Source organism: Musa acuminata, chromosome BXJ3-9 (genome assembly GCF_036884655.1).
Source record: "Musa acuminata AAA Group cultivar baxijiao chromosome BXJ3-9, Cavendish_Baxijiao_AAA, whole genome shotgun sequence".
NCBI lineage: Eukaryota > Viridiplantae > Streptophyta > Magnoliopsida > Zingiberales > Musaceae > Musa > Musa acuminata.
In genome coordinates, this window is record NC_088357.1 from 43,261,282 (window position 1) to 43,284,318 (window position 23,037).

The 23,037-nt window shown below is 37.9% G+C and overlaps 4 protein-coding genes across 7 annotated transcripts; 2 read left to right on the forward strand and 2 right to left on the reverse strand.

Moving 5' to 3' along the window:
- Positions 1-202: 202 nt before the first annotated feature.
- Positions 203-2,997, reverse strand: LOC135648284 (uncharacterized). 4 transcript variants are annotated; one of them, XR_010500887.1, is made up of 4 exons: positions 1,804-2,997; positions 1,047-1,088; positions 671-930; positions 203-501 (listed from the first exon to the last, which is right to left on the reverse strand). XR_010500887.1 is itself a non-coding variant. In XM_065165783.1 (3 exons), exon 1 carries the CDS (start codon positions 2,968-2,970, stop codon positions 1,816-1,818), a length of 1,155 nt encoding a protein of 384 aa, XP_065021855.1. In that variant the 5' UTR covers positions 2,971-2,997; the 3' UTR covers positions 203-501; positions 671-698; positions 1,804-1,815. The 4 variants fall into 4 exon arrangements, 2 of the variants coding, with proteins under 2 accessions (XP_065021855.1, XP_065021854.1); XR_010500886.1 differs by having other exon boundaries at positions 671-1,088; XM_065165783.1 differs by lacking the exon at positions 1,047-1,088 and having other exon boundaries at positions 671-698.
- A 627-nt stretch (positions 2,998-3,624) lies between these two features.
- LOC103998750 (uncharacterized) lies at positions 3,625-8,544 on the forward strand. The gene is made up of 3 exons (XM_009420318.3): positions 3,625-4,172; positions 4,907-5,334; positions 7,858-8,544. Exons 1-3 carry the CDS (start codon positions 4,008-4,010, stop codon positions 8,294-8,296), a joined length of 1,032 nt encoding a protein of 343 aa, XP_009418593.1. The 5' UTR covers positions 3,625-4,007; the 3' UTR covers positions 8,297-8,544.
- A 1,407-nt stretch (positions 8,545-9,951) lies between these two features.
- Positions 9,952-14,567, forward strand: LOC135648760 (DNA-directed RNA polymerases II, IV and V subunit 8B-like). Its single transcript, XM_065166695.1, has 5 exons — positions 9,952-10,091; positions 12,118-12,232; positions 12,794-12,951; positions 13,227-13,324; positions 14,268-14,567. Exons 2-5 carry the CDS (start codon positions 12,160-12,162, stop codon positions 14,377-14,379), a joined length of 441 nt encoding a protein of 146 aa, XP_065022767.1. The 5' UTR covers positions 9,952-10,091; positions 12,118-12,159; the 3' UTR covers positions 14,380-14,567.
- Positions 14,568-16,116: 1,549 nt separating this feature from the next.
- On the reverse strand, positions 16,117-21,234 carry LOC135649081 (probable transcription factor KAN2). The gene is made up of 6 exons (XM_065167187.1): positions 20,366-21,234; positions 20,199-20,275; positions 17,997-18,042; positions 17,740-17,878; positions 16,371-16,431; positions 16,117-16,230 (listed from the first exon to the last, which is right to left on the reverse strand). Exons 1-6 carry the CDS (start codon positions 20,937-20,939, stop codon positions 16,117-16,119), a joined length of 1,011 nt encoding a protein of 336 aa, XP_065023259.1. The 5' UTR covers positions 20,940-21,234.
- Positions 21,235-23,037: the final 1,803 nt, after the last annotated feature.

The following is a 23,037-nucleotide window of genomic DNA, read 5'->3' on the forward strand; positions in this document are numbered from 1 at the left end:
CAATATACAATTGTGTGTGTCTATGATATAGGCAGTAAGAACAAGTCATGCATGATTGATTAAGCAAGAAAAATTAGGCACTCCAAGATACAGAAACATTTGCTACAGGAAGAACCAACACACAATGAATGGAAAAATTATTTGTTAAATGCATGTGTAATTAGTGACTAAAAATTATATTAAAAAGAAGAAGAAAAAAACATCGAATGAAGTTTGCGAAGCTTATAACTGTTGAAGTTTTGGTATTGTAACAGACATAAAATACTAAAATTGGGCCTAAATTATGTAAAATGCTTTCACTGTACCAGATATTATAAAAAAAGGTGAACTTGAACATATTATGATAGCACATACTAGTCCCATTTGGTCCCCTTGCTTCCTTCTCTCAATGTTAGTGTTGATACAGCAGAGTGCTTTCACCGTTGTTGTTCTATTTGCATTCTACGCATGTCACCAATCCACCAAAAATTCCCTTTGCTCCACTGCAATCTTGATGACACCCTAAGTTCAGTGTTGCGTAAGGGAAAGAACACTTTATCATTCTCATGAATGCCAGAAAGTCAAGAGAAAGGATAAACTAGTTTGCATAAGTGACAGAAATGCATCAACATTAGCAAATCCAGCAACAAAATGAAATTGGATGACCATAATTCCCTATGCTTGCTAATACCTGTACAGAAAATTCTCCTTTTTTTGATCTGCATAAAGGACAACACAACATGTAAAGTAATATGCTAAATTAATTAAACAAAGATCTGCATAAACAAAGACTATTCATAATATAAGTGCAACGCTTAAGACTTGCAATTGCTCCAGCATATGTGTCTTTAATTCCATAACTATCAATGTGTATCCATTCCATATGCCTTGCCACTATTGCTATCACCAATTTTATGTCTCAACATTGATCGTCCTCTCCATAGCCAAGATCTGGAAGCTTGGAAAGAGAGGAGGAAACCAAAGAAAAACATAAAGATTAAATCTTCTACATCTTTAGACTAGTCATTAAATGAGAAATGACCACGGCTATGATATCACCACTATACCTCTTAACCACACATCAAAACAAATGACACAAGCACTCCAACCTGATCAAAGCAGAGAAAGAAAAATCTATAAAAAAAAACAATACAAGATGCCATTTGGTAATAGAGTTCTTCTACTAACACATTATGGTGGCATCACCTGAAGAATTGAATTTTTTGTAGAGAAAACTTAATTAATGGAACACAGGGATTACATTGCACAAATTATCACATAGGAACCATGCATGAGTATAACAGCTGTTTTTTAATTGAATATGATAAAGCTCTCATTTAAGCATAAATTGAGGAAATCATTATGAATGTGTCCCGCATTTCGTATGCACAGCTCTTAACCTTCTTTTCTTGGAACTGGGATAAACAGTGAATCAAATCAATCAAAAAATGTAAATTTCTCTAGTTGGAAGTAAATCCAACATTCCAACTTATATAAAAAAAACATTTGTTAAGATGGCCTATCTTGTCACACAACTTATGCAATTAAAGAAAAATAGAAATGACCAGCATTAAGCAATATAAAACAAGGGTATAGAAAGAAATGTCACTTGTATGCGTGCTCATTCTATTTACAAATTATTGCTTAGAATCAACAAGCAACCTGTAAAAACATGTTTTACAATAACAACGGTAGAATAGAACTAATAACAATTTTTGAAGAACCAAAGCATCTTAATTAAAAAAAAACATAGATGTTAATACGAAAGAAGCAGAAAAAAAAAAGCAAGAATCCAATTGCAATTTTAAGAACATGAAGGCATACCTATCAAAGGGATCAATACAACATACTCGGATAAACCCAAAGGGGCGAAGGCCACTTCGAAACACATTGGTTGTCAAAATACAGAGGAGATTCTGGATCAGTAGTATCAATAGACGTGTCGTCCAATGAGAACACATGCCAACGACCACGTCCATGTCCGGCATAATAGATGCAATTGCTCCGTCCTCCCCATCTGCCTGGGCAAGGACACGATGCCGGGCATCTGCCTGACTCCTCAATGAACAATGCCCAATCTCCCAAACCATCCACCTTCACCCATGTTGGCTGTCCCGACAAGTCCAAGCGGTACACTTCGAACTTCAGATGCATAATTTGCTCTGCAGGGATGACCTGCACCAGCATGAGCTCGCCACCACACTCAACCAGCTGCTGAGTGAAGCCAATATTCATGCCCGAGTAAATGCTTCGCCCAGCCCACTCAACTGCCATCTGTTTGATGCTAAAATAAGGCGAGAACTGGAGAACGCGAAGCCTTTCGGCACTGTCCAACGCAAAAACGTGGTCTTTGAAAGCCACTACACGTTCCATGTGAACATCAAGCGGTGTGAATGAGCATTCTTCCCATTTACTGTCTCCAATCCGCCACCGCAGAAGGTTCCCGTTAGCACTCAAGAGGAGATTGGAGCCGGGAGAGGACAGAGAACCAGTTAGGGCTCCGTAGTGGAAACGCCAGCCATCGCTGGGGAGGTCCGGCGAACGGAGCTCGTCGCCAGTGAAGATGTCAGCGAGGATGGCACGACGGCCCTTGCAGAAGATGAGGTGGCCATAGGAACAGCCAAGGAGGAAAAGGTTGAGGGTCCCGGAGGAAACCACGGAGCGGGAGGGCGCGAAGGGTGCGGCTGGGCAGAGGAGGTCGCAACGGCGGGGGGAAATCTGGTGGCAGCGGCGGGACCGGCGGTGGAAGGGGCCAACGAACAGGCGGAAGAGGAGAGGGGGACAACTACCGGTGGCCGAGGACAGGGAGGGGCGGGAGACGGCGCGCCAGGTGCGACAGACGGAGGCGACGGCGAAGCGGTCGCGGAGGGAGGGGAGGCGGTCGAGGACGGAAAGAAGAAGCGGGTCGAGAAGGTCAGCCCATTTTCCGGCAGAGGCGGAGGGCGAGCGGCACCGCCGCTTATTTCTATCGCTGCGAGATCTATCCCTCATCGTCGTCAATTCCGAGAGGCGTAGAAGCGGCCAATTCCAACGGGTTTAATAGTGTTTTTTCTGGCAACAGAAAAATGTTTTTTTTAATCTTTTATTCAGTGAAAACACTTCTAATGTTGGCAAAATTTCAATTTCCCCCCTAATAAGTTCAAAAAATAAATTAGCTCGCTTTGCATCTGTTTGCGCTTTTTACATTTTAGCCATTGTCTTGTTTTATATATTGATTTGGTTCTCTCTTCACAATGTTTTTTATATTTAAGCCCTTGTTTTGTTTTGTGATTACTTAGAGAAGAAATCGTGTCTTCTAAGTTACTCATCGATGGCGTCCACCTCCCGCACTCACGAAGGGCCCCACAGTGATTTCGTCTGAGTCGAGAACCGGTGCAAAACTGGTGGCGTCGTTTGGACGTCACTATATTTTCCTTGTTCGTTTCTCGAAACAGCGGTGGCATTTCTACCTGCCCGCGTATCCCCATTACGTTACCAGCGCTGTGATTGGAAATATGGAGGTTCCGGAATGAGGGACGTCACTGACTGCACATGTTGGGTACGTTTGGGGGTATGGGAATTCCCCGTCACGTAGATACTGGTTTCATGGTTGCCTCAGACTCTGATCTCTTTTAACGAATTCTTGTTCTCTTGCTACATTCGTGCCTACGCCAACGCGTTGGAGGCGACGGCCATCTGCTCTGCCTATTCCTCCCTCCCAATGCACTCCAATCCCCGGTTTCCATCCTTAAATTCGACTCCTATGTTCCTTAATCCGAAACTAATCGAAAGATTTCGGGATCTATTCACGTCCGTGGCAAAAGTTTCGGTTCTTTTGGGTTGATTACATCCCGACGCTTGAAGAGATCCGCAAAGTTGGTGCATTTTTCCTGTTCTTGCGAAGAACTAATCGGAATCCACAGGATCGGCGCTGAAAGGAGGGATTTTTGGGAGCACCAAGCGGGAATTAGAGAGATTGAAGTGGAGGGTGCCGTTTGTTTTGGTATTGGTGTTGCCTGTTCGTGGGTTTGTTCGATGCTCGGATCGAAATGGGCGTGGATTACTACAACATATTGAAGGTGAATCGCAATGCCACCGATGATGACCTCAGGAAGTCGTACCGGCGGCTGGCAATGCGGTGGCACCCCGACAAGAACCCTAGCAATAAGAAGGAGGCGGAGGCCAAATTCAAGCAGATGTCCGAGGCCTACGAGGCAAGTCTCTTTAGTTAGCTCTGACATGATGAGGATATCTTTTAGAAGAACGATGTAATTTTTATTGGTCTTTTGAATGTCTCATTTGCTTTCCATGTTAGAATTTATTATCCTTGAATCAAATTTCTGAAACTGGATATTGTATAGAAATTTTGATTTATTACTGAGAACGGTTTTAGATTGTGCTGAATTCTTTCTTCATGGCCCTTTTTGTGAATTATATGTTCACTGATAACAGATTATTTTTGGCTGCATTAATTTCATGGCTAGGAAAGTAGAATTTCAATTAAACTTGCTTTATTCTTAATCATATAGTACCGTTACCTCAAATAACCTGATAGATAAATCTTGATTATCTCTTTGTTGCATTTTGTACATTCTCCTTTCTGGTTTGATTTAAATGGTTTTTCTTCAAGGGTTCTGAATTCATTAAATCTGGGGGAAAGAAGTAAATATCAAATTACAAAGCAAATTAGGCAAATTGAAATGAAAGTAGTGAAGCAAAACTTTTGATTACTCTTTCTCTTTGCTTCTTTTTTATCCCACGTGGAACTGAGTTTTGCAATCTTTGATGCTGTCTTTATTTTTCCAAGATGCATCTTTTACATATTTGAATACTTTAGTCAATAGAATTTTCTGTTGGTTGAAGGAAGAAATAGGTCTTAGGCATTGAGATCATTTAGAGTGATAGAAATTGTGTCAAACTTTCTGATATTTCAACACTGTTGGTCCAGGTACTAAGTGATCCTCATAAACGGGCAATATATGATCAGCATGGTGAAGAGGGCTTGAAGGGCATGCCCCCTCCTGGTTCACAAAGTGCAGCATCTAATGGCTCGAGTGGTCCTAGTAACTTCCAGTTTAATCCTCGGGATGCTGAAGATATCTTTGCTGAAATTTTTGGGAGCAGCAGCCCTTTTGGTTTTGAGTCTATGAACCGTTCAAAGTCCGTGAGGTTCCAAAAAGATGGAAGTGGAACTTTTGGTGGCTTTGGTAGGACAGATAGCACCTACAGGTCATATGCTGAGGGAGCTGGTCCTAGTGGCAGCCAGACACGGAAAGCACCAGTTGTGGAGAACCATCTGGTGTGCAGCCTTGAAGATCTCTACATGGGATCAAAAAGAAAGATGAAGATATCTAGAAATGTCTCACGACCCAATGGGTATAAGCACTTCTTCTCAAATTATTAAATTGAATGTTTTTGTGGCTTATTGGATTCACATATTGCTGACTTCCTTAGCACATTTGAGCCACTTAAGTATTTAGAGTGGACCAATGCATGCATAGGGTAAACTGCTTCATGAATTTATGATTGAACTGAACAAAGCATCATATTGCAATCTTTTTCCCTTTTCCATTTCTACTATACATGACTGTATCCCAGCTAGGAAACGGAACAATCTTTGTCTGTTTGCCTAGTATTTTTACAGTTTGCAGCTGAGTTCTGCACTGTTTTGCAGGTTTTTCAATCTATCATCTGAAGTTTGAAATGCTTTCTGGTTTCTTTCTGATTCAAGAAGCTGGCAAAAATTTAGATAAGAAAGATAGCTGATTAGTATTTTCATTGTAAAGGACATTTTCTGTCCCTAAATGTGAAATATATAAATTGACTGATAAATAAACTAAATCCTAATGTAGAAAAACCACTTCTCTGCATCATTGGTCATGAACAATGATTTTCGAAGTCGCTTTGGTTCTTATCCAGCTGATGCCATTCAGCTGTTTAGTTACTTTTCTGGTTGTACTGATTTTATGTTGTGGATGTTATCAGTATAGCTTTCAGCAATGGTAGTTGGTCATGGTTCTTATAGAGTCAAATGAAGTTTTTGTTCTGGGGTAAACAAAACTTCACCTGTTTCAAATTCTCTTGGTTGAAGAAGATTAGATGATGAATCTTGTAGTTTTAACATCAATTTATGAATTAATGCTTATTGAACCAATGAGTTTACTGCTTTTTGTCCATGCTTTATGTTGAGGCATCTGAGGTACATATTGATCATACAGGGTTAATTTTGAAATGGTTACTTATGAATTATTAGTATGGAGTTTTCTTGAAATGGTTTTAAATCAGTGGCTTAATAATAGGGAACTTTCCTTCTTTCTTATCTTTCTTTCTTATTCTCCCTTTTCAGAGTTATACAGATTAATTGCTAGCATCTGTCTTATTTTTGTTCTCCCCTTTATCTGTTGATGAATCACCTGATTTAAGTTTTATGTTCTTTGACTTGGATTATTTAATCGACTTTTTATGACTCCTGTGTGTTCATCAGTAAACCTCAATCAACATATATGGTGACTTTAAAGTTTAAACACCTTTTTTTGGTCCTAATTAGCTAGCATATTTGACAAATATTGTATAAAATATATATTGATCCCTTTAAGGCAATTTTTTAACTCCTAATTTTTGCATGTGAATTCATTAACCATGTAATCACTTTTTCCATTTAAATCTATATATTTTGATATCTGGTACTTGAATGTCCATTTAGAATCAAATGACATCCTATGATCTAAATCTATATATTCTGATATCATAATAAAGAACAAATGACATCCTATGGATCACCAGTTGCATCCCTACTTGTGCATGCTAAATAAAGAAATATCATTTTTAACACATTCTTAACCCAACAAATATTTTATTATGCAACTATCTAGACTGCTTTCTAGTAATACTCTTGTGGACAATCTCAGTTACTTCGAACTTTTGCCGAAGGTTTTATATATCTTTCATCTTCTACAATTGGCATTCTTAGCAAAACATTTGAGTACCTGTGACTGCTGCCTTTGCAACCTTATATGGCTTGTTGCGTCAATACATGTGTTTGTTTAATGTTCAGAAATTCTTAGTACATGATATCTTTCACCATGCTGTGTGGTGTTTCAAATAACCAATAGCTTTGTTATTTTATTCTTTTGACTAAAATCTGTCCTTAATGACCCATAAACTGTTTCCATTAGTTGTGATAGGCTTTCTAAACTTGTTAAAAATGAGACTGTCCCGAAAGATAATTTCATTACCTTTTCTGGGAGACTTTGAAGTTTCTCCTTGGATATGAAAGAGGGTGAAGTGTTGTTGACTTTAATATGTTTTATTAATTTGGACCAGTTAATCGTGTTAGGCATATAGAGTGAGGTTTCTTAGTTCCGTCTGATGTGCATGTAGATATATCTCCACGGTCAGAATCTGGATATGTTTTACTGTTTTATTGTGTTTGGTCTCTAGTTGTTTACCTGTTCATGCTTAGTCTTATCTTGCTTGGAATACCAAACATCGTTTGGCTTTACCCTACCTTAGTCGCAGTTTTCATTTTCCATTGTTTTTTCTCCTTCCTATTACAAGTTGTCTTTTTGTCTCATGGCATTTATAATGGTGTTGAAGATATTTTTGATTGTTTTAATTTGTCATCAAGTAGATGTTTATACTTCTGTCTGCTGAATTATAGCTTATAAACTTGAATATGATATGCTATATCTCCAGATAGTACCGTTTCTTGATACGAACAACTGTTTATAAAGATATTGTCACCATAGCCAATACTAATGTCATCTCAGAACATTTTATGTTGTTAGAAACCAAATTTTGGAAAAACAACATATTGATACAGCACTTCTGGAGTTTGTTAAATTAGACGATAGAATTCTCTGACCGTGTTTCCATTTATTTGTCATGTTCAACAATTAGACGATTGGTGCCAGAAACAGAGATCTTAACAATTGAAATCAAGCCTGGATGGAAAAAAGGCACCAAGATAACTTTTCCTGGCAAAGGCAACGAGCAAGTGAACCAACTCCCAGCAGACCTTGTCTTTATCATTGATGAGAAGCCGCATGATGTGTACAAGAGAGATGGCAGTGATCTCATTGTTCACCAAGAGATCTCACTGGTCGATGCGCTCGCAGGGACCACAATAAACCTCACAACCCTCGACGGGCGTGATTTGGCAATCAATGTGAGTAATGTAGTGTACCCTGGCCATCAACTTATTATCACAGAGGAAGGGATGCCAATCGCGAAGGAGCCAGGGAAGAAGGGCAACTTAATTATCAAGTTTGATGTGAAGTTCCCATCTAGGTTGACGCCGCAGCAGCAGGCAGATATCAGACGTGTTCTGGGAGCTTGATCACGAAAAATACAAGATGTTTTCTTTGCAGAAAAGGCTTTCATCGCCAATCTCCAAACAATCTACCAAATTCTTGGTTCTTTTTTGTTTTTGGAAGTTGAACTTATGTTCTTCGTTAGGTTATCAATCTCTGTTATCTTTGTAACCCCTTGTTAAGGCAACAGTAGATGTTGTTGGTAAAAGCTTATCCTATGTTGATGTTTTTGACTGCATTACAAGAACTGTATCGGTTTTAACCTTCTGCTTCACTGTTGGTTTCATGATTGATCATGCAGCATGAATAAGTATCGTGCTGTGTACATTATGGCAATCAGGGTAGCAATGTCCAACAGTAGATTTTGCATATCGGATGCTTGGATCCAGGAAACCATATTGATTTTGAACTCTCCTGTCATGGCAAATATCCTTGGCCCTTTTTCTGAAAGAGTAAAACAGGTTTCGTGAGAAGTTAATGGTCATGTGGAATCAAGCTGCCAAAAGTATCATTTTTCAAAGGAATGTTTATGATCATTTTTTAGGGATTTGGCTGTTCAATATTTCTAGTTGAAGGAATGGTGAGATGGATACAGAAAATGTAACATGTAGCAGTTTTGCTGTCTCTGATAGACAAATTAAGCATATCAATGCTATGAAACTATATTGGAATATGGTCAAAAACCCATATACACCTTGTTCCTGTTGACAGACTTCTGCTAATTGATAGATGAGTAACTTCAAATTGCAATTGATAAAGATATTTAGTCTATATTGGTTGAAGAGTAAAGAATTAAGTGTTTATAAATCCGTCGGTTTACCTTTACTTTTAGAGATACCTTTTGAAGTTTATGAGCTCCGAAATGATAAAATCGTATGGATACATCCATCGTCCAAAGCAGACAATTCCTCGTAAGTCGTTCGTATCAATCCGTCGGTTCATCTTTACCTTTAGAGATGTCTTTTGAAGTTCATGAGCTTCGAAATAATAAAATCGTATGGATACATCTATCATCCAAAGCGGATAATTCCTCGTGAGCCATTCGTATCAATGACAACAAAATATGATTTATCATATTGGCGTTAAAAGGAATATCTTGAGCAATTAGGTCCCCTATAGGAGGAATCATTGATAAGAATATTTAGTCCTATATTGATTTAGAAATAGGGGAATCAATGACTCGCAATCCTTATTTTTAGATATACTTTTCGGAGCTCCTTCTAAGTGAAGGATTCCTTATGAGCTTATCGTACCAATAACGATAAAACGTTAGAACAATGGAAGGCGATTGCAGTAGTAGTTTCCAGTAATCAAGAATTGGATTAATTACTGAAGTCTTTCAAGTCGTTTTAAATCTGATTTCGGTATCTATTTGTCTATATATCTTATCGTTTCAAACCTGATTAATGGATGGATACATTAATTATACTGCTTAAGCGGGTCGGATTGGTGTGGTTCCCCGAAAAGACCGATCCGTTAGACCGCACCGAAGACGGTATTGGGCCTGGACTGATGTATCAACCGGTCCACTTCGCTTAGCTTAACCGATGACTCCGTTAGCTTAGCCCAATTTCTGTCTTGTGATTGGTGACAATCCACGGGGCCCATAGGGCCCAAAGGTAGCCCACTTTGTTCACCATTCAAAGGAAGGCACGTTGGTTCCATTAAATAGAGATAAGTATAGGTATTTGATGCTGCTTTAACGTAAGACGAATCCCTCTGGCTCGACGGTCTCTCGGCCGCCGCTCGTGTCGCGACCATCTCCATCGGCGGCGACGAACGCCGGGCGGTCATCCGCGGCGGTTCTTCTCCAGCCTCCAGGTTCTCTTTTTATCCCTTGTGTCTGTTGTTGGTAAGCGTGTTGAGGTTAGGGTTTCCGTCCGACTCCGTCATATTCCTGTGGATCTTTTTCTTTAATTTGGTGGATTTTCGATCCTCTTTAAAGGTTTTGCTTGGTTGTTTGACTACTGGGATCTTGGATATTGGCCTGATGGCTGATGAAATTAATAGTTATACGTGTTTGAGATCATTATCAGCGTTACAGACCGCAGTAAGAGGAAGATCATGGTTTCTGTTAAATAGTTGATCTTGTTTGACCGACAGTGTCATGTAAATGCTGCTTGATATACAACAGTGCTTTTTCCTAAGCATTCTTGTGCAAGATCAAGATGTGTGATTGTATGCTACATTTGATTAATTGTTTTGTTTCTGTTGTTTACTAGTAGAGCAGCGGTGACATGTAACAGAATTGCAACGAAATTAGAGTTTGGGTTGAGGGTCAAGGCATGAGCAAGTAGCCTGTCACTTGTGTTCAGTCTGTGTTTCTATACAACCCAACCTGGTGCAACCCGCCTGAGCTGCATCCACATGCCAAAAGGGGATTAAGCATCAATTTTCTGAAAGTTGAGCTTGTTTGCTTAGTAACAACAACAAAACCATAAGACCCAACTATTTGGGGTCTGCTGGGTGGATTTTTTGCCGCTATTGAGATATGTAAGAAGCCATAAAACTTGTTTGCTTGTGTCACAGAATAGTAATAAGTCAAGCTGCATATGCTGCTGAGCTTAACCAAAATTGTGCCGTGGTCAATCATGGGTCTGGTACCAGTGAGACCTTGGGGGGTTAATGTTTGCTTTCAGCCTGTATGGTATAAGTCATATTTACCACATGTGTGATCATGTTTTAGGACTTTTCTGACCACATACGTGCAATAACTTATTAATTCTATGTAGAATACAGCCATATAGCCTTGTGTGAAGCAATCATATGACGTTGTATGGATATGAAGTTACATATATGACTCCACAGGTCACGTTTTGGAGTATTGATTCTCCCTATTCTGGTGTAAGCTTCTTTTGATCCTAAATGGAATTGTACCTAATTCCGTTGGATTCTTTGGTGGACTTGGGAAGTGATGCTAGTACTGGTGGTGGATGGCAATGACAAATTTAATTTCTTTTTGTACCCTTCTTTTTTTCTTTCTCTATTTCTTTTCCTAGCAGGTCATTAATATCATTTAGCCCTGTTTTTTTATGTATTATATGCATCTTTTAACCCTTCAAATGAAGTCAATTTGTTTCTCCTGCTTACTGGCAGATCTAACTGAGTGGTTTTTTCGATCTCTTTACCTTCTCTTAGCTTTCTGATTGTCTATTTATACATTTTCTTTTTTCCTTTATATTCTTCTCTCTTTTGTTTTCTCCTTGTTGTCAAACACAGAGAGCACATTATAGGAAATAAGTTCAGTAGACTTTAATGATAGAAAGGGGCTGTTTGTACTGGAATATTTTTTCAATTTGCTTCTTAAAACTTAGAGAAATGAATTGTAAATCATTGCAAGGGAGGTTGGTAATGCAAACTGTATTTAGTTGCTTATTAGAACATAAGAAATGAAAAATTTTGCTTGCATGCATTTTTATATCAAGGTTCTTGTGTATGTTTATTTTTGTATTTTTCAGTCATGTGATGATGTAATTCTGTGGCTTATCACTTCTCTGGTGATCTTTCTCTTTAGATTCTTATCTTGCTCCAGTTGAAGTACCTAGTTGGTCACGTGCTAATGCAATTTTGTTACTTAATACTTCTCTAGTGTAAATATTATTGTGGATAATTATCTTGCTCTAGATGATGTATATAAAGCTACTAATGAGAGGGTGGATGCTTATTATATGACATAGTGTTTTCACTTTTTTATTGTTCATCTTTTTGAAGAGGAATAGGTGGAATATTTGATGAATTGAAGAAATTTACTTGCTAATAATATTATTGTTATCATAAATGTTCTCTTTAACATTTTTTGGAGGGGTAGCTAAGGTTAATATGATGTAAACTTCTTGTCTTAAAACAGATTTGTGTTTGTGGTGCTTGCTGGGACCAGTCTTTGAGAATCATGGTTGAGCTTCTTTTCGAGGACATCTTCACTTTGACGAGACTGGATCCAGATGGTAAAAAGTTTGATAAAGGTATGATACATTCTTTCACCATTCTCATATGTATTGAAATACTTTTTCAAACTTGATAGAACCAGTGTTGCAGTGTTCTTTAAAGTCATAACAGAGAAGTTCATGCGGCTGGATTCTTGTCAAATGCTATGATGTGTTGATCTGTTTAGCCAAAACTTAAGCGTATTATCACAAAACTTAATATGAGATTAGACATAGTGGTGCCAGAGTATGGCCTGGTATGCATAGTTTGTAGATTTCCATACTGACATCTGGGCTGTACTATGTAGGTGTTCTTTGCTATAGTTTGTTTGTTCAGTTTTCCATGCGTTTGGTGTTTGCCTAAGAAAAGAATAGATCTAGGAAGAAAAGGCTCCAACTAGTTCTTATTTTCAACTAACTTCTTGATTCATTTTTTTGTCTTGTATTTAACTTAATCACTTTACATTGAGATATATTCAATTTGTTATATGATAGTTATTTCCAGTTTGTTGATCCGATATTTTTATTTAATGCTTCTATAGTTACTTTTCATTGGCATTCTAATTCAAGTTGAGGCTAATTTTTCCTTTTTTTATCTAGTTTCTCGGATTGAAGCACGCAGTGAACAGTTCGATATGTATATGCAGCTAGATGTAAACACTGAAATTTATCCACTTAATGTTGGGGATAAATTCACCATGGTTTTGACTCCAACTCTCAGTCTGGATGGAACCCCTGATTCAGGCTACTTTACACAGGTATAAGGTTGTTCTGTTATTTGTGTTCATTTGGTTGGTTGAACATTGAAATATTAGAAAAGTGCATCTAGATATTTGATTATCATCTGTAGCCATCCTGAGAAACTTCCTTGCACCTAATTTATCATGTATCTACAATTTATTTGCACGTGCTAAGTTGGAATCTGGTTGAAGAAACATCTTCGGTTGAAGCTGAACATTTTTGATAGAGTTGGATTTTCCTTCCCATCATTTCACTTTAGATTCTGATTTTAGCAACAAGTATTTGTCCTCAGGCTGGAAGAAAGTCTCTTGCAGACAAGTTTGAGTATGTTATGCATGGGAAGCTGTATAAGATTTCAGAAGAGGCTTCCGGAGGACCTAATGTTAAAGTGTATGTTTCTTTCTCAGATCATTCCATCTTTTTCCCCATTCTCATAGATTGAAGAAAAAATATAGTTATCAAGGTTGCATATCTTTTTGTTATATTTGTTTTCTACAACAATATATTTGTTTTCTATAACAATTCTGGTGGTAAGTATGAAAATTAAAAGCACTAGTGTTTTAAGTGCTTTAAGGTCTTAACATTGGTAATTTGGTGAAAAATGTGACAGAAGTTGTTTCCTTTATTGTTTCTTTTTTTGTGTTAATGTCATGGCATTTCACGCATCAATTATTCTGTAATATGCCATGCAAAATCTTTGATAAAATTTGGCAAATCTTCCAGGGTTATGCAGTTGGAGACTTTATTACATGAGAATTCTGTCTAAGCATTTATAGACATAGGATATTCATCTCACAAATCTTTTGAAGTGTGGATTGTTTTCTTTGGAATTTGGTTGTAAATTTTACTCTTGGACTAACTTCATATTCTTCTTGGTACTAATAGTTCAGAAGATAATCCCTCTCTCTCTCTCTCTCTCTCTCTCTCTCTCTCTCTCATCTTCTTCCCTGGTTCATGCGTGTATTTGAATTATTTTTGTTAACTTTATGCTCATGGAGTTCATTAGAACATTGTCATGGGTAGGTGAACCTGATTCACCAAGCAGATTATTTTGTTAATTGAATTCAACTGATGGTGATCTTCTTAAAGCTGCCAATGGATTTTTTTAGTACTCTCATGTTCTTGGCAATGAGCATCTTAATTCCACTGTTAGATATGCTGAATCAAGATGTTGCCTTTTCTTCTTGTTATGGAATAGCTACAAGTATTGAAATGGTTGAAATGAATGTATATTATGGCAGGAGGCAGTATTAAGTTTGAGAACTGGTTTGAATTTTTTATTGATGGTTCTGTGTATGGTGGTTCTCATATTATTTTCTTGTTCTTCATGCAGTGAAATATATGCTTCTTTTGGTGGACTGTTGATGATGCTCAAGGGGGATCCCTCCAATGCAGCTCAGTTCGAGTTGGACCAGAGGCTGTTTCTTCTTATGAGGAAAGTGTAAATCTTACCTCAAATTACTCTTGTATTAAGGATGAACACCTTCAGATATGGAGAACTCGAAAACTTTAGGAGACAAAGGGACTTAACCTATCGACTTCCGAACACTTGAATGATGCGAGCTTTGTTTGCTGTGTTGCCTCTTATATGGACTAGTTATGAATGTAGATCTTTCGGAAAGCTGGTTCCTTCTGCCTGTGTTCTTTGCCTCTTATAAGGGTTGCGACATTGAACCGACAACAGCCTATCGAGTTTTTTGATCGAAATTGGTATAGTTAAAGTTTTTACCAGCCTAAGCTAGTTGGCATATAATATGCAGGTGCCCGAGGTGGATTGAGCTGAGTTATCGGTTATCCGATGGGATTTTCTTCCGAGGCATTCGAGGTAACGAATACTCTAAATCTAATGAAACCCTAGAAAAACAAAGAAAATTTTTTATCTAGAGACAAGGTATCTTTTTATTTGTCCCTATCAGAGGTGTGGTGGATGATCATCTCCATGATTTCCCTTAGCCATCCTTACTGCATCTCATCTCATCTCATGACTTAAACCTCTGGTTCAGCTCACCTCAGCTTATCCATGGGGCTTCAATCTCTGGTTCACATAATTAGGAGCTATGAAGTGGACAAACATTTGACTTCTTCATCAAGTTGAGATATCAAATCAGCCCATTTTGCCATCCATGACAAGAAAACTATAGGAATAAAAGCTTTTACCCCAAAGGTCACATACGAAATCCTTCATTGAGATGGGAGATCAAATGGCTACAACTCATGCAAAGCTTACTCTTAAGTACACACACTACATACATACCCATCCTTACTGTTTGGATTCTACCATTTGTTTCCAGCTTCAAAAGGTTGTACGTGTCACAAATCAGACAATTTTGTCAATGGTCTTTTTGACTGCCATTACTATAACTTTGTTGACCATGACGCAACACTTTTTAGAGAGAGAGAGAGCAGCTGAGCACACTTTGTCTATGCTTGCAGGTCATGGGGAAGAGGCAAGAAGATGCCGGAAGGAGTGGGAATAGCAAGGAATCAATGAGGGGTCACTTCACGGAAAGTGGAGCACGCACTCCCTCTCTTTTGTTTGTCTTCATCCCAGCGAAGAAAAAGGGGGAGTAGGAAGAGGAGTGAGACCAACACTTTTAAAAGTCTACAGTAAGCAGAGATACAACAATTTTAGCAATCATTCATGTATGATTTGTCCATATATATATATATGTTTATAAGGCTAAAACTTTAGGCTGATGTAACTCAAAAACATAGCTTGTGCAAACATTGTCCTCATCCTCTGAAATATTATTATCTGCACATAGAAACAGCACCCATGAATGATGGTGAGATACTTGCCATCACAAGAATCTAGTTTCTGAAGCCAAGTAGTGAAGGAATGTGCCAATGAAGTCTTATATTACAAGACAAAGTTATTGCAATGTTTCAGATGTTCAATTCACTATAAAGCAGGACATGGCACATGCATGAGGATGAACAAAATCTGGCCTTTTGCACTTCATAAAAGTGGAAGAAGCTTTAATTCCCTTTAGCAATTTGAGGCAATGAAATTTCATGTCAGCCTTAGATATATATGCTTTTGAGGAGATGAACACAGTCTTCATTCCTTTCTTGTGCTTTTGCCCCAATCTTTTATCCTTCTCTCCATGTCTTCTTTCTCTCACTCTCTTTCTTTCTTTCTTTCTTTTCTTGCTCCATCTCTTTTGGACTCAAATCTTGACTTAGTGTGGCCTGCCCAACATGAACTCAAGATTGGGTCTGCCTGGGCTTGCTGTCTCTGAAAACCATGATGAGTTCAAACCACAATGCATTTCCAAGCTCTTAGATTGCATGTCCTGCAGAAGAAAGCAGGAACAATGCACCAATCAACTCCACATGATATCTATTTTTTTTGTCAGTATGCAGTGTTTGCTACTTATCAGGAGATGCTTAATGATTCAAGTATGACATGTGAATGGAAGATCTGAATTGATACCTTAAGGGACTTAGTACTTCCTCTTGTAGCTTCATTTGCTAAGCCATTAGAGTAGCCTTCCCTGCTGAAGACCACAAAAAAGTCTCTACTCATAAAACAGTCCAAGCACTAAAATAGTGTGTCATAGAAAGAAGTCCATTGCATCAAATCAGTAATGTACTAAAAGTAATCTTTATGCTACAATTAGCTTCAAAGAGCTTCCATTGGAATTGCAGAGAGTTAGCCCTACTTTTTCTGAGCACTTTGCATGAATTGTAAGGTGAGATGGAAAAGAAGTAAAATGAAAGAGAGCTTCTACTGAAAAGTCCATAAAACTGACTGCTTCTAGGAAGTTGCAGCCATCAAGTGGCAGAAACCTTCTTAGCCCTGTCAATGGTTTTCCTTGAGAGCCATATAAATTACTCAGCTACTCCATCCTTCTCAAGACATGAAGAAGAATCCAAAGTCTCTGGGTTTTTCATTGCAGCAAACCTAAAAACCTGTTCCTCACTGAACTACTCAACCAATGATTTACAGTTTTCAGCTTCCCTATATGGATGCTGGAGCTCAATATTAGAAACAGTCACTCAGTTAATGCTACTTCTCTCTTCCAATTCTTTAATCATGCAGGTTAGAGTTCCAATCTTGGAATCTGCACCACATGACCTACCAGCAAGCAGACAACTCTCACAAGTGTCTCTTTTTACACATCTAAGATATTTTGAATTGAAATGGATGGTGCCTACAGGCCTGTTTTACACTTCAAAGAATATCTCAGCATTTTTAGTTCTCTCTCAGCTTTAACAACTCATGTGATTTATTGCTTTGTGGAGTTATAGATGACACACCAGCATTACTGAAAGATGAACTCCAATATCTGCAGATTCTATTCTTTGACCAAGTTAGAACTAATTGGAATTGCATTGTTCTAGAGTTCAGAAATCAAAATAATTAATTAGAGCCATTTTAAAGATCTGTATGACCTTGTGTTACTTATAGTTTGAAGGAAAAAAAATGGTTGGATTCATGACACTTGCTCTATGAAATCAATTGACACTCTCTGTTAAAGATATGCAGCTGTTCATTTTACACTCTCTCCTATTCCTCAAAGACTTTATGGATTCCTACATATGATATTTTCCTTTTCAGAAAAAAGAACTCAATCCAACAAAAGAATATTTCTTAGAAACCTACTTGAATAACCAAGAAAATATAATGCAGCAGCCACTTATGTACTAAAAAGAATTAAAATTCAAATTAAATTGCCTAATTTTAATTCAATCTGTTTGTCTTGATCACAAGGCTGACATTATGATGAAGTATCTCCAAATAGATCAAACAAAATTACTAGTATTCGTCGAATAACTGTTCTGTAGGAAGAAATTTTCACCTGGAAGAACTGTTCCATAAACCAATTTGATTGATTTCATGATGAGTTGACAATTCTGAAGTATGGAGATCATGAATTTTGAGCAATCTTTCATCAGAAATTTCTGCAGACCACTCATTCTGAAAACCATCGGATCGACCTATAGGACAAAGATAATAAATGAAACCATTATTTAACGAGCAATATTAGTCTTTAAAACATATTGGAATCATTTGAACAAGGTTCTATGTAACATGCCAGAACAAAGTCAAGGTTACCTGAAGCAACTGTTGGTCTCTGAGTGTTCTTCACTGTCCTATACATCTGCAGATACACATCATGATCTTCAACATAATTAGCAAGAACAAAACATGTCATTCATCTTGGTTTTGTTTCCTACTACAACATTTTATCGGTTTAGTCTAAGCTACACAATCTTATTTCTATATTTAGAGAAATTATTTCCGAGACTCGGATTCTAACACTCACAAGTTAGAAATGAGCAATCTCATCATTGCACTAAGGTCCTTCATCGAACCCAAATCTCTTAGAATGAATACCTTAGATTAGCTTTTTTAACCAACTCAAGTATCTTTACATCTTTGAATGATTTGCTCACAAACAAAGATGTTATATTGTTATATGGTGGCTCAGTAGAACACCTGAGTTCCTATATCACAAACTGTAACACAGCATAGAACTAAGTAAAATAGAAGTATAAGATGCTCATGCTAGAGATTTTTGATTTTATGTATCAGATAATTAAGTCTGGTGGAGAGGTTGATGAACAACTGGGTGCTAAACATAACACTGTTTTTTGACAGTACTAATATCAATGTTGTTTGTCAGTACTAATAGTAGGACTCTTCCATACTTGTTGCCAAATCAAGGACAAAAAGAAAGTGTTGTCTATTAAGATGAGATATTTCACAAGCATAAGCCCCACAAGGACTTTGAGGTCTACAATTTGCATAGTCACAGTATGATTAGCATGCTGCAAGAATTAGGTGTGTATCATTGCAGCTGATATCTGTTTTAGATCACAAGAATCATAATCTGGCCATTTATGCATGCTCTTTGAGCTGAATTTATTTATTTTTCATCAAATGTTTTTGCAATAAAATACTATAAAGGATATATAATTTCATGAACTCCTTATCTCTCTTTAGCTCTTTCTGAGCTCTAATGATGCAATTCTCTTGCATTTAGTTGTTAGATTCTTAGCTGCCTTTGGTCATCAAGCTGTCTTTAGTTCACCATTAATTTTCTGATCTAACATTCATGAACTTTGAACTTGTCAGTCTAAAAAATTTCTGTTGTGAAACATCCAGAAATATTTGGAGAATCAACAAAAGCTTATCTTACTTTCTACCCAATTTTTGAATTAGATTTTTGCCCTATATATCAACTGCTTATATCTTTAGGTAAATTCTAAGTAATTTATCTCTTGTCTTTGACTGCTATTAGCTTTATGTAACAATGTTAGTAGTTGTGTTTGTTTAAGAGATATGGCTTTAGCCATTCACATAAATATCTATTTGTCATAATAACATTGTTCATATGAATATTCATATTTAGTAGTTGTGTTTTATAGACCAATGAGCAGACATGATATTAATCAGCTCCTCTTCCTCAAGCTATGATCTGTGTGCCATTCAGATAGTGATAAGCAATTGATGCACTCCCTAAACTTGCATACACACAGTGGTATGAAGTGCAGCAATTGCTTATTGCTGCAATCAAAATTTCAAGCACACAAATACTGATCACAAAACTATAGTAATAAGAGCATTACTATGGTCAATAAATTGTCTAATATAAAATTCAATTACTCTGGTTTTATATTTCAGCAGTAGCTATGCATATAAATTACACCATAGGAAATTATTAATATGGTTTTGTAGTTGCATTAACAGAAACTATCATATTATGGTTTCAACAACAGTGGATCAGAAGACTGCATCTTTGTTATGGTGGATCAAAGGACTACAAAAGAAGAAAAAGAAAAAGAATTCCACTACCTACTCATTAAACACTTACTACTTCATTCAGCCACTCATTGTTCTTTGTTTTCCTTCATACATCAAAACAATTTATTAGAATGAGTTCAGAACTATCATTTTCTTTTAGTACCAAGTTTGCACTAGAGATGCAAACATGACATGATACTTGCACTATATATGTCTAAACATATAGATCGACAATATATAGGACACATCATGAAGTTTGTGGAAACAAAGGAAGTGTGTAGGTCTCTTTGTTCCAATAGAACTCACATTCTTTGATCAACAGCAGGCAGAGAAAACAAAACAGCAGGAATAATACGACCAAAGAAAACTGAAACAAAGCTGAAAGATGTTGAAAGAAAAAGCTGAGACCGCACTCAACCTACGGGCAAAGGAAACAGTAGAATATATTCCTCTGAAGTGCAACATCAAACACCCATTTTTGAGGCTTGAAGAAATGGAGAGATCCTTTACCTGTAAGTGAGATTTCACGTGAGCCAGTGTCAGATCTTTTACATCCATCAACTCCAGAACGGACTTTGGTGTAGCCCCTAAACACCAGAAGATCACGTTGGGAATAAAGGTAAGATCACTACATCCATCTGAATTGAGATAAGAGGATGAGAAGCTATAGATGATACTTTCATGCCCTCCCAAGAGCTCCACAGCATGCACAAAGCAGGCGTGAAGGGTGGTCGTCCACCGCATCCTTGGAGCTCGCATTCTTCTTTTTATGGGGATCCTTGATGGTGAGTTGCTCGATCTCGACAAGCTTTGTGTCGGTGCAGAGCGATCGAAATCAGTGGAAGAAGAAGACTCATACAGATGCTGCTGCTGCTGCTGATGGTGATGGTGATGGTGATGATGGTCTGGTGGCAGTAGAGGAAAGGAAGGTGGGTGCTGGTAGACAGGAACCCCCCTTATGGGCTTCAGCAAGCTAGGGTCTCGGTGGTGCACTTCATGCAGGGGGTCATGGTGGTGGTGGTGGCGGGGTTGTGGATGAAGTAGGAGAGTGTTTTGGCCTGTGATGGTGGAGTCTGTGGCACTGCGGCCTTCTGAAGGGCTCTCAAAGGTCAAGGGTGTGTTCATGTTGCTCTCAGAGGTCATAAACCCTAATTCCATATCTCCGTCTTGCTTTCTCCAATCTGATATCGGCTTGGTGTTTGGGGGGCTTATTCGAAGAGATAGATCAGGCTGTGAAGGAAAAATATCCATCTCTTAGTCAAACTTCAGATCTGAACTTGCTCTAGCTCTTCTTTATCTGCTCGAGATCTTTTCCTCCTCTTTCTTGGGTTAATCTTATGAAGGAGATAGCTGTGCCTCTGATGGCATGAGGGGGATGCGGTTATGGTTTCAGGTCGCAGGTTCTCTTCTGGGAAATGATCATAGGGCTGTAGTAGCAAAATGTATGAGGTAAAGAAGATGCATGCAGTATTAACATGAAGGGTGAAACTTATGGATGCAGATGAGTTCAGTGTGAAGAGACAAAGTGTGAGAGAATAACACTTAGCTTGATGGCCACATGAAAGAGAGAGAGAGAGAGAGAGAGAGAGAGAGAGAGCTTCTGCTCAGATTCCCCTTGTTGTCTGTGTGCTTTCACTTTGTGCAGAGATGATATCTGACTTACAAGTTCTGAACTTTCTGTGTGTTTCTCCAACCAATCATGCTAACCCAAAGAAATGAACACAAGCACAGTTGTCTGTGTTGGTGGTAGCCACTCCATGTAAAGGTTTCTTGTGCTGCATTAGGTTTGGATAAGAGAACACTTCAGTAGGAGTTTTCTCTGAATCCAATTCTCTGTTTCTAAAACACACTAACTGTAGATTACTGGAATTTTCTTCAACCTATTCTTTAATTTTCTGCTAAATGAAGGCTTATTTCCAACTACATGAGAAATATTTTCATTTGCTCCTTATCATCATCTTCAAGACTGTAAACTACACCATGTTCTTCCTCCTTATTTTAGCTTCCTCTCATAAAGACATTTTGATAACTGTTCTAAAGTGTGACATTGATGCATCTAACTCTAATAAATTTGAAGGATAATTCATAAAAATAACAGGTCAAATATATACTTGCAGACAACTTGCTCTTAGGGCACATGTTAAGCATTTTTCCCACTGTATATTGAAATCAATCTCCTGATATATTGTTGCAAAAAGGAGAATCTTAATTTACTGTCTCCTCTCAACCATGAGCTACTTCTGATGGTGCACTTTGGCCTACCTTACTTGTTCTTCTTATAGGGCCTATAAATCAAATGCTAAATGCTATGACCTGTTAAGCATTATGACAAGTTCCTGATTGCATGAATGAGCAGAAGCCATGTCCCTGAGTAGTAGGATAAAAGATCTACTCTCCAATCCCAAACTTACCATCATATGATTAGCAAGATGCACAGCAAGAACCAACCAAAGGAGTTCTTGTGATCATGGCAGCCATCATGAACTAGAAATTTACTTGGGAGGACCTTCTCATCAAGATTCATTTCTTTTACAGTTGATGGTTTTCTGCAATGGGTAATAAGAGGACATCAAATTTGTACAACCTCTTTCCTGGAGACACTGCAGATGAAACACTCTTCTTTGAATGATCGAGATAATGAGGAAGGTTGACTTTGGAACCTTGTGTTTGTTGTTGTTTCTGCTTCTTAATGATGCAATTCTAATGCCATCTTTCATAGTAAACACAATCATCATCTTCATAAAAAGGAAGTCATTCCAGAAGAGTGAGAAACAAGAAGTAAACAAAGGTTTCTGAATCCAAACTACACTTCCAAAACCATACATATCGAGATTCCACAATATGATAGATGTGGGACAGCAACCGTTCCACAGAAAATTTTGCTGAGGAGAATTAAAAGAGCATAGTTTCATATCTAAAGGATCTTTTGACTCCTTATATGCATATATATATATAGACACACACACACACTGCAACATCACATGACTTCTTCTTTGTTGTGATATGCTCAATAGGAACTTAGATTCCAACACAGTGACATGTCCCCAAAGCTTGCGATATGGGAATCCCAATGGAGAAAAAGACTCTGCACGGTGATAAGAAGAAGCTATAGCTTCATTTGACAGAACATTGGAAACCATCACATGTATACGTGCTTGTGATGTTGTCTGACTGTTTAATCAAATGGGATCCTCTCGAGACACAGACAAGAAACACGAAGTGATGTTTTGTTCTTTTGCTGGTCAGATTCATGAGACGTGTTTTGAGAAGAAGGCATTCAAATGCAAGATTGATACTCCTTCTTCTTCATGTTAAGCCTCCTTCAACGAGGCTTACGTACAGAATAGAA